Here is a 16064-nt window from a genome sequence, read left to right as displayed (position 1 = left end):
CAACACAAGCAATGCCACAGTAAAGTTACTTTTAGTTGTTTAAGATAGACCATAAAACAGACATTGCTTTCCACTCTGTCGCTCTGTTTCGTGCTTTGCTTCAGGTGTTTTTTGCAGTCCTGTGTCTTTTTGAAATCCATGACCTCACGTATGAAATGGGGTTAAACTGAGATAATGAGGGTCAAACAAGGCAGAGAAATAGAAGCGATGAAATTGTGGAGGTGTAGAGAGATTGCAAATTAATCTCGGTCAGCATTGCAAATTAAGTTAATTTGAGAAAAACCCCTCTCACACTCTGCACTTGAAATTGGAAAAGTATTGACCGCAATCAAAAAGTATTTTAATCCCACTGGGATGAGCTCACCGCCATTCTCTCGATATTCCCTCAAAGCCCGAATGGCAGATCCAGAGCTGTCAATGCCAAACTGCTGACAAAGTGACTCGGCTTCTTTGTGGTATATATAATTACTGTGGCCTGTTTGGTTTCAGACATTGGGCCCTGTCTAAAATAATCCAGTAAATTAAGATGTCTTTTCACCATCATTCTGCACCCCACCAATTATAGAAGAGAGATTGTTTATTACCATGGAAATAACCTCCAAAACATGGCATGGACTAAACACTCTGTATAGCTATCTTTCTTTTATTATTATTTTACATGTAAAAGGTATATAGCAAGTTATTGACGACATTACCATTATTATACTTGATTTTTCATAAAACATATGTAGGATACAGGTCAGCATTAATGTCTTTCAGTGCTGCATGAGATAGGAGATCCACCAAAACAGGTGCTGGATCTAAATACGGAGGTACCGGATCCAGATCTGGCTTGTTCCGGCACAAATTAAGCCCTGGGAAGACCCCTTGTGTCACTTCATTCGACACAACGTCGAGTGAGTGACAGAAGCAATTTCAAGACTTGTATAGCCTTCAATCCTCAAAACAATGATTGACTGATGAGTTTCTAGAGAAAGCTGTTTCTTTTTTTACCTAATGTTGACCTTAAGACATGCCAGTCTATTGCATACTGTGTCAACTCAAAAACAAACACAAAGACAATATTAAGCTTCATTTAACAAACCAAATAACTTCCAACTGTGTTTGATAGTTGATTTTCTAGAACCAAATGATCAATTTAGCATGATTACTTTAGGATAAGGTGTTGTAGTGATGGCTGCTGGAAATGGGGCCTGTCTAGATTTGATCAAAAAAGACTTTTTCCAAATAGTGATGGTGCTGTTTTTTACTTCAGTAATGTCCTTACAATACTTTGTGATTAGGTGAATGCCACTTTGGTGAATTAAAGTACTAATATCCTTCTGCAAAATATGTACATTATTCCAAACTTTTGGCCGCCAGTGTATTTATAGATCTGATGTATTTCTTGGTCACACACACGCACGCGAGCACGCATGCACACACACTATATACAAAGTATATACACAGTATTCACAGTAGCCATCTTTAATTTTTGACTGGAATGAAAATAAGGCTTATGGATAGACGTCTTTTCAATGACATGCAATGTAAAGCCATCAAAAAGCCGCTAGATCACATTTAATTTTCCACAAATATTTTTTTTTGTCTAGGGCTTCGGGTCAACTGGGAAAAGAGCAAGCTCCTCCTGGTTCAAAGCATCTCTTTTCTCGGTCTGGAGTTGGACTCAGTCTCAATGATGGTGCGCCTCACAAACATGCATGCCCAGACAGACAGAAGATGCCGGTTCCACTATTTCAGAGGCTCCTGGGGCATATGGCATCCTCGGCGGTGGCCACACCGCTCAGGTTGATGCATATGAGACCGCTTCAGCACTGGCTCCGGACTCGAGTCCCGAGATGGGCATGGTGCCACGGGATACATCGCATGGCCATCACGACAACCTGTCGCCGCATTTTCAGCCCTTGGAATAACGTCGCATTTCTACGGGCAGGCACAGGTAGACCTGTTTGCCTTACCAGAATCCCATTGCCGACTTTGGTACGCCCTGTATAGACATGCTGGCATACAGCTGGGCGCCTGGACTACGCAAGTATGCTTTCTTCCCAGTGAGCCTGCTTGCACAGACCCTGTGCAAGGTCAGGGAAGACGAGGAGCTGCTCGTCCTAGTAACACCCTACTGGCCCACCCAGACTTGGTTTTCTGACCACACGCTCCTCGCGTCAGCCCCTCCCTGGCAAATTCCTTCTTTCTTAGGGACGGGGCACCATCTGGCACCCGTGACCAGACCTCTGGAACCTCCATGTCTGGCCCCTGGACGGGATGCGGAAGACCTCAGTGGACTACCACCTGCTGTGGTAGACACAATCACTCAGGCTAGGGCCCCCTCTATGAGTACGCCTGTATGATTTGAAGTGCCGTCTTTTTGCTAAGTGGAGTTCACTTAATGGCCATAGGTGTCATTAATAACAAGGGTTTCTGAATTTTATATACTGTACCTTTAAGTGAAACTCTTCACCGACCGTTGATCTCCTGTACGCATTCATGAGACAGAGTGCACGCAAGCTTTAGAGCTACTGGCATGAGAGCAACCCCTTTAATATGGTGTGTGCTTTCTCTATGATTAATGACTGTTTGTGTAATAATTGTTCATGAGTCCCTGCTTTGTCCTGAGCTGTGAAGCTGCCACTTTTCTTAAAAAAATTAATAAATACTGTACATTCTTTGGTTTCCAGCATTTTCTGCACTTTTGAGTTCTTCCCAACAGTGGTTAAATGATATAGACATCCAGCTTTTGACACTTGTGAACACATCAATTGTTTAGAGCTTTTGAAGGGCAGTTCTACATTAAATATATAATCTTTTATCTCTTATATTTGCATACATTCTGAAAGGGGTGTGAAAACGTATAGGCCTAAAACAAAAGGGGTATGCAAACTTCTGCAATATATAGTTTGTGAAAATAATTTCATTTGAGTTTTTCACTATTTAACCACATTTTAGCTTTTTTCATTTACAAATTCCACATAGCTTATTCTAGCCATATAACTTCATATTGCATGTGTAATTATGAGTAGACCTGTCATGTCAGGTACACATTTTAACACAAAATTCCCAACATTGGAACCTAAAAATTCTTTTTTTCTCAGTTATTTTTATTACCATTTTCCAACAGTTTTTTACAAATCACTTACATATATACAATTTGTATATGTATGAATGTAAACACAAACAAACAAAACAAAAAAAAAAACCTGCACACACTTTAAGTATTAAATAAAAATATATCAAATCAGGCATTAGGAGAAGTGTCCAAATTTACTTATTATAATCATTAATAAAAGGCTGCCAAATTGAGTAAAATGTTTGTTCTTTCTTCCTTAAAGAATATTTTATCTTTTCCAATTGTAAATATTGCATTACATCTCTAAGAAGGTTTTGATGAGTAGGAGGAATTTTATTTTTCCAGTTTAGTAAAACTAGACGTCTGGCTAGCAACATCACAAAACACAATACATTAATTTGTGAGCTGTTCAAATGTATATCTGTGGGTACAACACCAAATAGTGACATTACTGGATCTGCTGGGAGTCTAACCTTAAAAATTGCTGACAAAGTCTCAATTATTTTAGACCAATAGAGAGTGATGTGGGGACAGTTCCAGAATGTATGTGCCAATGAAGCAGGGGCATAGCCACAACGTTCACAAGAGGCGTCCACTCCCGGAAACATCCTGGACAGTCTTTGTTTGGAAAGGTGCAATCGGTGCAGGATTTTAAACTGCAGTAGACCGTGCCTGATACAAACTGAAGAGGAGTGGACTCGTTCTTGAGCTTCGATCCATTGGTGATGTTTATTCCTAAGTCTTCCCTCCAAGCATCTTTTATATGATCAAGTGTAGTTGCACAATCTATCTGTGAAAGGTAATTATATATTCTAGAAACAGATCCTTTTTTGAGTGGGTTGCTCATTAATACATTGTTCATAGGACCTACTTCAGGCTGATTGGGAAAAGAGGGAAATGTTACTTTAGTAAAGTTGCGTATTTGCAAGTATTTAAAAAAGTCTTTGTTATCAATATTAAATTTATGTATTAATTGTTCAAATGTTGGAAATATTTTGTCAATGAAGAGGTCTATAATTGTGTGCACTCCTTTAAGGTCCCATTGTTGAAATGTTTGACCCAAAAACAGCTTATGTGCTTGATTACCAGTTATTGGTGTAAGGACTGAACATTGATTCCACTGAAAATGTCTTCTGATCTGAGACCAGATTTTTAGTGAGTGAGACACAACCGGATTCTGAGCCTTAAATTTAGAAAGATCAGAGGTATAATGTATCAATGATCTCAATGTATTAGGAGAAAAAGCTTGATTTTCCATCTGTTCCCAATCAGGTTCGAGAGATCCATTCCAAAATGACATACATCGAATATTACAGGCCCAATAATAGAGCCGGAAACTGGGTAATCCCATTCCTCCTATGGGTTTGGGTCTTTGTAAAAAGGATTTTTTAATTCTTGGTGTCTTTTTATTCCAAATAAAGGACCCAACTAAAGAATCTATTTTGGTAAAAAATTTCTTATTAATCAAAATTGGAACACACTGAAATAAAAAGGAATATTTCGGTAAAACATTAATTCTGATAATATTAATTCGGCCAGCGAGAGAGATCGGGAGATTAGACCACCTCTCGATCTGTTACTCCGTTTGTTTATATAGGTTCACAAAGTTTTTGCTGAAGAGGCCAGATATTTCCCGCGTGATATTTATTCCGAGATATTTAAAACAGTCTGAAACAGTGAAGGGAAAAGGGGTGAGCTGATCGGAAACAATATGCTTTTTGACAGGTTAATTTTATATCCTGATACTTTACCGAAGTCCGATAGCATGGTCATAATTTTTGGTAGAGACCGAGATGGATCTGAAATGTATAGAAGCAGATCGTCCGCATATAAGGACACTTTATGTTCCTTATCTCCTCTTACAATCCCCTTATAGTCCCCCTGTGGAGCGCAGCAAAACAGCAAGAGGTTCTATGGCCAGCGCAAACAACAAGGGGGATAAAGGGCAGCTTTGTCGTGTTGAACGGTGAAGAGGAAAAGGGCAAGAGTCCATATTATTTGTGTGAACATATGCTTTAGGTTGAGCATAAAGCAGCTGAATTAAAGAAATGTAGTAGGGGCCAAAACCAAACCTTGACAGGGCCGAGAAGAGAAAATCCCACTCGACCCTGTCGAAGGCCTTCTCGGCATCTAGTGAGACCAATATTTCGGATATTTCTTTATTTGGATTTTGAGTGTAGATAATGTTGAACAGACGCCTTATGTTAAAAAACAACTGCCTGTCTTTAACAAATCCAGTTTGGTCTGGTGACACAACAGTTGGAAGTACCTTTTCCAAACGCATGGCTAAGATCTTTGCCAAAATTTTGTTGTCTACATTCAAAAGGCTTATAGGTCTATATGAGCCTGGTTCTAGAGGGTCTTTGCCAGATTTATGGATTAAACAAATGCATGCATCGTATAACGTTGGGGGGTAGAGAACCTGTAGTCAATGCTTCATTATAGACACTTAAAAGAAGTATTGAGATTTGATCTATAAAAGCCTTGTAAAATTCAACACTGTAACCATCAGGGCCAGGGCACTTAGAGTTTTGCATACATTGTATAGCTTGTTTTATTTCTGAGTTTGAAATAGGTTGTTCTAATAATTTTTTGTTTTCTAGATTTATAGTGGGTAACCTCTATAGTGGGGTAGAGGTTATCAAAAAATTGTTCTATTAAGTTTGAATCTTTTTTGGATTCTGAAGAGTACAATTTAGAATAGAAATTCTTGAATGTGTCATTTATTATTTTGGGATTGGTTGTTGTCTGACCAGAATCTGTTCGTATCTCTGTAATTAACCTTGACGCGGTTTCTTCTTTAATTTGCTGGGCTAATAGTTTACCTGTTTTTTCCCCATATTCATAATTTTTGTGTCTCAATTGTGTCAAGAATTTAGTCGTTTCTGCTGTGTATAGTAAATTGAGTTCAGTCTGCAACGACTGCTTTCTTTTATAAAGGTCTGGTGTGGGGGAATTAGCATAAACTCTGTCAATTTCCTTAAGTTCTTGGGTCATTTTCAACTCCTTTCCCCTTCGCTGTTTATTTTTCAAGCTATTCAAGCAAATAATCTGGCCCCTTATGTATGCTTTAAATGTTTCCCACAAGGTGGATCTTTTGATCTCTGGATCATCATTTGTTTGTAAAAATATATCAATTTGTTTTTGCAGTTCTTCTATTATTCTATCATCCAATAAAAGAGCATTGTTAAACCGCCATTTTTTGGTTGTCGGGTCATGTCCCGCCTCTATGTGGAATGATACTGGACTACGGTCCGACAACACAATTGCTTCGTATTCACAGTGTTTGATGTTTGATAAATATGCATAATCAATTAAGAAGAAATCTATTCTAGAAAACGAATTATGAACCGGAGAGAAATAAGAATATTTCCTTGTGTTGGGAGATAGAACTCTAAATGGATCAAATAATTTATAGGTATTCATGAGTGTATGAATGGCTTTAGCAGATTTTGATATGTTGGATGGTTTTTGTGATGACCTATCAATTGTTGGGTCTAACACCAGATTCAAATCTCCTCCAATAATCAATTTATGAGAGTCCATATTAGGTAATGCTGTAAAGAAAGAGATAATAAAAGCCTCATCATCCATATTGGGGGCGTATACACTAGCTAGAGTAACTGGTTTATTGTATAATTTTCCTGTAACAATAACATATCGTCCTCGAGAATCCGATATTATTTTTGATGCTAAGAAGGGTATTGTCTTTCTAATAATTATAGCTGCACCTCTGTTTTTTACTGAGAAATTAGAATGAAATACCTGTCCAATCCATTTAGTTCGTAACCGTTTATGATCCTGATCTCTCAAGTGTGTCTCTTGCAAAAACCCGATATCCATCTCTAATTTTTTAAGGTGGGTCAATATATTTCCTCGTTTAATAGGTCCATTGAGTCCTTTACAATTCCAGGAAATAATTTTGACCAAGTTTTTGTCACTAGATGAGTCTAAAATATTGTTTTTAGCCATAACTGTTTAGTTGGAAAAATAAAAATTTACTCAGTTTAGGTTTTTTTGAACGGTCTCCAGTAAAAATCAAAGTTATGTTAAATTGTAGTGCAGGTAAAAACACTTTTTTGATTTAATCAAAATCCCTAAATCTAACAAACCCTGCTCCCTCCCTGAACTAGCAGCTCTGTCCGAACTACAGAGGAACCGCATATTCCCAAAAGAAAGGTTGTTTATACACTCAGAGAGGTGTGTGAACATTTGACTTAACACTAAGCTCCTAAAAAAAAAGAAAATTAAACCAATTTTGTTTTCCAGACCTTCTTAACTATATTTTGGCCAGTTTCTATGTCTAATGTAACCCAGAGTTCCCTAAATTTAAAGCAAATAGATGTAAAGATGTAAAAATAAATAAATAAATAAATAAATAAATAAAACAGTAATAATAAAAAATAAAAAAATAAATAAAAAAATGTATATATACATACTTACATACCCACACATACACATATATATACATATCTATACAATAGTAAAGAAATGTAAGAACAATTAAGTAAAAAATAAAATGAATAAATAAATGGTAAAAGGTTTCATATCTTTTTGGGAACCTGGTTGAGAGTCCGTTACTCAGTTCGTGTAGGCCATAGCATTACCACACTCAAGTGACCAAATTAGTGTTCTTACGTTCAATGCTCCTCCAGTGATGATGGTTTGTTGCGGTCAATAAACCTTTCCACTGCCCGTGGGTCGGTGAAAGACATTTTAGAACCATCGACTGTAATCTCCAGTTTGGCAGGGAAAAACATTCTGTACTGGATTCCAGCGTCACGTAGTTTGGCTTTTACTTGATTAAAGGCTGCTCATTTTCGTCCTACCTCTGGGCTCATATCGGGGAAGATATGAACCTGTGCTCCCTCGAAGGACAGCTTGCTTTTGGTCCGGGACAATGACATGATCTTTTCTTTATCCGAGTAGTAGTGAAGGCGGGCGATTATGGGTCGGGGCCGCTCACCATTACGTGGTTTTGGGGCAAGGCTTCTGTGGGCACGATCAACGAGGATGGGGCCGTCAAAGTTTTCTTCACCAAGCACTTTAGACAGAAACTTGGCCACAAACGCGGTCGGCGTGTTGTTTTCAGACCCCTCTGGGATGTTTAGTATCCTGATGTTTTGGCGGCGGCTCCTGTTCTCCAAGCGATGCATTTTTCCTGAAGTTTCTTGATCAGCAGCAAGAGATTGGCAAGAATTCTCTAGAGCCGTGAGCCTGTCAGAAGTGTCGCTGAGGGACTGCTCCATGCCCGTCTGTATGTTAGCTGCTTCTGCCTGCATTGAAAACAGTCTCTCAACTTTTTCCGTTAGCTCGTCCCGAATAATTTTCATGTCCGCTTTGGTTGTCTCCCGTAAGGATGAGATCTCGTCGCGTATTTCTTTGCCAAGGCCCTCTATTTCTGTTTTAAGAAATGATCGCATGGTGTCACCGTACGATTTGAATTCTGATCTCAGCTCGGCACGCAAACTGCCTAGTGAAATTGGGCCTTCTTCTGTTAGCCCCGCGGCTCCGCTAGCTTTGGCACCTTCACTTTTTCCTGCGGTGTCGGCGTGAGACTCAACCTCTAGAGTGGTCTGTGTGTATTGTCTGCCCTTCCTTTGAGACATTTTAATATCACGGACGTTGTGGCTCAGTTTGTTTGAAATTAGGTGGTCTGGAAAATAAAATGTAAAACAATTTTCACGGAGCTGGTCTCTTACTCTGCTCACGCCATGCGACCGGAAGCGGAAGTCCTCTGAACCTAAAATTTTTAATTCAAAATACACCCCACATCTCAACATTTAAAGGAATAATCCGGGTTCAATACATGTTAAGCTCAGTCGACAGCATTTCTGTTATAATATTGATTATCACAACAATTTATTTTGACTCATCTCTCCTTTTCTTTGGCAGGACTGACAGGATGCTAAGCGCATGACGTCATTGCCATGGTAACCAGACACATTCCAGATGATTTGTTGAAGACTAGAATTAATGTATCATCAAATCAGCATGCGACGCAACAAAATGTATTTTCTTCTCCATAAATGATACCAGAGACAATAGTGAGAAGGACAACGAGATTTAGTTTAAGAAGAAAAAATCTATTACATAAGCTCATTGATAAAGGTGGGCTAGGCCTACCAAAGATTTCTACCCAAGGCTTCCACCTGAGAGCGCCCCTCCCTGGTATTGTATTAAACAGGAAGTCCTTGCCCCATTTGCCATTGCAAAGCCTTTCTATCACACTAATCGGAGAAGTTAAGTCACACTCCGTTATTTCACATTTGCACTTGGTATGGACAAAAGTATCCAGAGTGTTTAATTCAGACATTTATTTAAATGTTGCCTCGAACATAAGGCAGAACCCAAAATGATGTATTAATAAGTCCCCTTTCTGCTGATCAGAGTGGATTGTGAGGGGAGTTTAATACATTTGGTGATCTATATGAGAGTGGAGTGTTGAGATTTGTAAATTTGGTTGAACATTTTGGGATTCCCAGATCTCAGGTCTATAAGAGTTTACAGCAGCGCAACCTGCTCCCTACTATTTTTGGGAGTAACGCACAGACCCCCCTAAAGCAGCAGATACTCTGGGAAATTTGATTACTGCTTTTGGAAAAGGTCATGAGGCATCAGTGTATTACTCCCTGTTAATTCAGAGTCTGGGGGACAGAGTTTAACTTCTATCAAGAGATTATAGGAGAAAAATTTAAACTTGGTATTGGAGGAGGGAGTGTGGGCTAGGATTTAAAAAAATGTCAAGTCTACATCTAGAGATGCAAGGGTTCGCCTTGAGCAATTCAAGATTTTACATAGATTCTATTGGACCCCCTCTAGATTGTATAGGCTTGGTCTTAAGGACACACCCACCAGCTGGTGATGTCAATCAGATGATGGAGACATAATCCATGTTTTATGGGGGGGTGTTAAGATCCAAGAATTTTGGTTGAGGATTCAGAATTTATGTGTGATGTATTGGGCACTAAGGTTTTAATTAGCCCAAGACTCTGTATTTTAGGAGAATAAGCACACAAAAAACTGGGTCTTAACTAGTATTATGATTGCCAGACAGATAATTTTAAGGGGTTGGAAGTCGGCTGGAGCACCCCCATTTCAGGAATGGTGTACGGAGATGGCCAGGGTAGCAGCTTTTGAGGAGGGGGCATCCAGAAGACTGAGAGTTTAGACCTGTTTATGGAGAAATGGGGCAAGTATATGTCTTTTTTGGAGGGCTCTTGGGGAGGGACAGTGGAGAGAGAGGTGTAGTAGATGTGTGTGTTTATTTTATAAATTGTGAGGGTTAAATGTTGATTCTGTTTGTATGTGTTTTGTTTTTCATTGTTCAATAGTTGAATCAATAAAAAATGTTAATCACAAAAAAAAGATCATTTCTGTTTTTCTACCTTTAACGGTGAATAAACATAATTTGTGTATGTAATTATTAGGCCTAGGCATGCTGTTTACCTCATGTTCATAAAGAGACTGCATATAATAATCTGTACGGAAAACGTCTCGGCTACTGACGTAACCTCCATTCTCTGATGACGTTGTGTCGATGAGTTGACACTAGGGGTTGCTCCTGCGGAACCCAGACATCTCTGATTTTGAGAAAAGGCCAATGAGAATTGGCATGTTGAATTTGCATGCCACTCCCCCGGACATACGGGTATAAAAGGAGTGACGCTGCACATCCACATCAGGTATTGCACTGAGGAGCCGAGCCAAAGACCCTTGCTTCCAAAGTAGGAACCTAAAATGTGCTTTATGTGGTAACATCTAAATGAACAAGTCTGATATTTCATATTTCATGTTATTGTGCAAAAACAATGTAAAGGAACATATTTTAAGCAGCCCGTCAATGCTTTTAAAACAATAAATAGGTGTTTATCTGAGTTGCTATCTGCTTTAACAATATTTTTTTTCCCGACTATTTAAAAAGTTACAGTTCATTCATCAAGGACCAGTTTAAGTTGACAACACTGCGTGGACAACAAGAGACTACAGATGCCTAAATGTGTGGGTATATTACGCCTAAAAATACTTCATATCCAATATGAATTTTTAGTTAACTGTGAGGGACATGATGTGGGTGACTTGACTTAATGAAGTTCTTAACCACGACAAAACCGCAATGCGAGCATCATCTTAACTGCACAGGCAGGCAGGCAGGCAGGCAGGCAGGCAGGCAGGCAGGCAGGCAGGCAGACAGACAGACAGACAGACAGACAGACAGACAGACAGACAGACAGACAGACAGACAGACAGATAGATAGATAGATAGATAGATAGATAGATAGATCAAAGACTCTGTTATTCGAAATATTACCACAGAAATTGGATTATGTGAGGAAATTTAAATTAAATCTCCAAAGGACCAGCTGCTGCAGCTACTGCTAATGTGTGGAGAACTAAAATGATGAATGAGCTTTTCTTTTGCTGGTTGGGTTCAGACAAAATTGTATTCAATCAAACCCATCTATCTAATAAAACAGTTTAAGAAATCACCAGCTAGCAATAAGAGTTTGTTGATAAATCTCCGCTTTGGAACAGTTGGTGCCATGAAAAGACACTTTCCACAAATAGGGTACACAAAAATGTTTTTTTTTGTTCTGTTTCACCCAGTATCAGTGAAATGAGGCACTTGATCTTCAGAAAAGTTTGTGATTAAACTAAATATTATATGTGCTGTTATCTATACATATTACACATGAGGTTTGACATTTTTACAACTCTGCTCCAGAATTGGAAACTAATACAGTTTAAAACCCAAATGTGAATGATTTTGATATATTCAAGCAATAAACAATAGATAACATCAAAATGAAATAAATATGTTAATGCAATCCTAGGTAAAGGGTTTGAATATACATACACCGATCAGCCACAACATTAAAACCACCTGCCTAATATTGTATAGGTCCCCCTCATGCTGCCAAAACAGAACAGCATTGTGAGATTATATTCTTCTCACCACAACTGTACAGAGTGGTTATCTGAGTTACCATAGACTATTTCAGTTTGAACCAGTCTGGCCATTCTCTGCTGACCTCTCTCATCAACAAGGCATTTCTGTCTGCAGAACTGCCGCTCACTGGATGTTTTTTGTTTTTGGCACCATTCTGAGTCAACTCTAGAGACTGTTGTGTGTGAAAATCCCAGAAATCAGCAATTACAGAAATACTTAAAACAGCCCATCTGGGACCAACAATCATTCCACGTTCCAAATCACAGAGATCACTTTTTTCCCCATTGTGATGGTTGATGTGAACATTAACTGAATCTCCTGACCTTTATCTGCATGATTCTATGCACTGCACTGCTGCCACACGAATGGCTGATAAAATAATTGCATGGATGATTGTTGACAAAATGACAAAAACTGATCTGTGAAAATAATTAAAAATCAGGATGATCTATTTAACCCTAGTGTGACCCGTCTAGGTGCTAATTTTGTCGAATTAAGCAACACACTCGCATGGGGAAATCTTTTGGGGTACAACTTTTCTAAATTTGGCTAATTCAAATGATATCCTGCTACTGCACTAGTTTGAATTCCTATGACTTTCACTACAGCCAATGATGTCGCTGGGCATCGTTTCCAAATAGCCAACTCGTAAATTATGTACCACTTTTCATGAGATCGGGTTGAATTATAAAGGCCAGATCACACTGCACCGACAGACACCGACCAACAGCGACAGACAGGTCTGGCCATGAACCGTTGCCATGACGATGAGGGAAGCATCCCTGAAAACTCAATGGAAACGAAAGCACGTGAGCTAGGTGCTAGCAGCAGGCGTGCTAAATCGCTGTTGTAAACATAAAAACGGCAGATTTCTGGACGAATCAGAGAGATTTGAATTGTCCAACTTCATCCAATGCAATGCTTTTAGAATTTTAAAGTAAGGTTTTAAAATGATAAATGACACATAATAAAGAATTACTACTTTAAATTAAGTATTGTTGTTATTCTGTTCTCAATCAACAGAAACTTACTTTGTTTTGTTCCCAAACACATATGAACTGTAAAACTGTGTTAATAGCACAAAGGAATGAAGCATTTGGTTACAGCCTTTGGATCTATGGTGCCCTTACTCGCCAAGTGTACAGCTGACATTTCTTTCTTATGAAGTCCATATGATGACATCATGTGTAATCACATAGCATGCATTTATATAGCATGCATCATTAATCTCCGAGCATAGAATAGCACTAACTCTATTATTTAAGTAGATAGTGCTGAAAGCTTTGACTCTCTTCAGCACCACTGGACCTGACAGCTACATAACGTTGCGCATACTTAAATTAAAGCACAAGATCGGACACCCACATATTATTTGAGAAAATGTAATTATGTATCGATGTGTTATTTAAATACATTTGTTTATTTTGGCCCCGGGTGAAGATCATCTACCCTTGTGTTTTGGTATCAACCGAGCAAAATTTTGAAAGCTCTGGACATCGTCTGTTTACAGTTCTCTTCATAAATGTAAGTAAGCGCCCCGTCTCTCACGTCACAACAACCAAGGCTTTACCCACAACCTCTTTCGTTTCGGGCAAAGAACGACACGTTAAGACACAAGTAAAAGTACAATTTGGATTGTGGTAAAAGGATCATCCATTTTTTTAACCACTCTGACTCTCTGTAATGAAGTCAGTTGGTGCAGTGTGAACATAACTGTTATGTTTCCAACATTCTAAATCCAACGGCCGACTTTAGAATGTTGGTGATTGTCGCCGTTGGTCGGTGTCTGTCGGTGCAGTGTGAACTGGCCTTAAGATGTTTACTGGTTTTATGGCTTAGAACAGTAGCGGTACTAGCTTGTTTGGAACCCACTTCAACAAATGTGATTCTAAATGAGAATGCCCCTAAAGTTATTGACTTTGGGGTGCTTCCCATGCCTATAACACTGATTTTGCAGGTTAACTGTTGACTACAGAGCTCAAAAAAGGGATAAGAGCCAAAAACTGATCTTTGAGAAAATCACAAATCATGAAGGTCTTTTTGAGTTTACAATGACCCCTCTAGGCTTATAAGCTGATTGCTCTGATGGCTTCTTATATTGTTATTATTACACAAGGCAATGGGGGTAGAGCAGTAAGACGCAAACACATGCGACCAAATGTAATTGTGAAAGGTTTCACAAATCAGGCTCTATCTAAAACAAGTGAAGTTGCATGAACCCAATTTGCGTGTTTATTGGAAATAGACGTTTTCCGACTCCTGGACTTAAAAACATTTGACAGGAAAACAAACTTGGATTAGAAAATGAAGAGATGTAAAATTGAAATGACCAATTGCGGATGATGTCATCAGAATCACAAATTATGGAGAATCACATGCGACATTATTTACATACCTATCTACGACAGCGATTTATAGCCAATCAAATTCTGAATTTCAAACCGCAAATTACGCTGCTGACTTGTGTGAGCCATACATACTGATGTTTTGATGTGAAGCCGCACGAGAGGACATTTCATGATCTAGAATTACATTTATATTCTATTCTATACATTTAAAATGTATTTTATATCATGACAGACAGACAGAGAGAGAGAGAGAGAGAGAGAGAGAGAGAGATAGATAGATGCAAATATTACCTTAACATCATCAACTTTTTGTAGAACTTCCTTCCCAAACATGTGCTTTATTTGTATAGTGTCTTTAGACTCACATCCACTGTCTGGAGATGGAAAGTTTCTGTCATTGTTTGGATGTTTCGTCTCTTCTCTATTTGTGTTTCTCGGGCTCCTTCGCTGACCGACACTAAGAGCGTCAAAATCGATGGTTTTACTCTCATACGCTCCTTCTACGTTGCAAAATAAACCTCCGTATATCTGTCGTGGTACCGGGTCTGCTGTTCCCGGACGAGCCAGATACACCGGCAGATCATCGTCCCGCTCCAGCACGCGTTTATTCTCAGCCATGATGTGAGCGAGACTGTAAATGACCGTCAGCCGGTGTCACTGAGAGCCTCGGCAGAAACTTCACACGGGCAGTGCCAGTGCTGGAGCCCACGCCCACGCCTCCAAACATCCCTGAAAACTCTTTGAGTTTTAAACATGCACTTTATATTAGAAAGCACATCATACGCGTTGGTAACGTAAACAATTATTGCATAATGTAGCCTATTCTACATTCAAATGTAAGAAATTTGATTCAATCAAGCCTATATATCATATTCATATTTCAACGTGAATTAACTGCCGATTTATAAAGCATTAGATTATTTATGTATGTATTTATTAAGCTGGCTTTTCTAGCATTTGGAAACATCAGGTCACATTTTTGTTTCACAGTGCTGTCACAGAGAACAGTGAAATATCTCAGGACATTCAATTCAGTGATGTTTGCAGGGAGATGGAAATGTTTCTGCATACCATTCCACACACACACACACACACACACACACACACACACACACACACACACACACAGCGCACACACACACACACACACATACACACACACAGCACCTTTAATGTTCTAAATGTAACCTAAACAGTCAACTTTACTGTATCCAAATTATTCTGAGTGAATCACAAACAGATACAGACCATTTTGCCAAACCCTTTGAGTGACCCCTTGAAAAGTACTGACTCATTCTAAACAGGCAACAGAACATATAAAAACATTTTTTTAACAGTGAACAATCTGCAGGGCCGCATTAAGGTGCTCCGGGGTCCCGAGGCCTACCGGTTTGCTGGGCCCTTACCAGACATCAGAGCGGAACATTATCACTTGATGACCATGCGCTACACGGACGGGTTTAGCGTTGCACAACCTCTCTGTGTTTACATCAGCATTTCCCGCTGAACATGTTTACATACGCACCCTCCCGAGAACATCGACGGGAGAATACTGCGACTGGCCCCCCAGCAGCCGCGGACCCCAGGGCTTAAGCCCTATTAAGCTTGTGCGTCAATGCGGCCCTGACAATCCATTTACCTTGCTGGCTCATGACTGTGCTGCAAAATACAGCTCAAATCACATCCTCAAGTTTGCTGATGA

General features: G+C 39.2%; 1 protein-coding gene across 1 annotated transcript in view; it reads right to left on the bottom strand.

Annotated features, from left to right (window-relative positions):
• The window catches only part of dpysl3 (dihydropyrimidinase like 3), an 81797-nt gene extending 66793 nt beyond the window's left edge, over positions 1-15004 (bottom strand). Inside the window, exons 1-3 of the mRNA XM_052103790.1 lie at positions 14724-15004; positions 1928-1953; positions 737-800 (exon numbers count right to left, since the gene is read on the bottom strand). Of these exons, the coding sequence (XP_051959750.1) occupies positions 737-800; positions 1928-1953; positions 14724-14980 (347 nt within the window). The 5' untranslated portion in view covers positions 14981-15004. The remainder of the gene's footprint in view (positions 1-736; positions 801-1927; positions 1954-14723) is intronic.
• Between the last annotated feature and the right edge of the window lie 1060 nt (positions 15005-16064).

The sequence above is a fragment of the Xyrauchen texanus genome, chromosome 34 (genome assembly GCF_025860055.1).
Source record: "Xyrauchen texanus isolate HMW12.3.18 chromosome 34, RBS_HiC_50CHRs, whole genome shotgun sequence".
NCBI lineage: Eukaryota > Metazoa > Chordata > Actinopteri > Cypriniformes > Catostomidae > Xyrauchen > Xyrauchen texanus.
The sequence above is the reverse complement of the archived record's forward strand: the minus strand, read 5'-3'. Positions and strand labels throughout refer to the sequence as shown.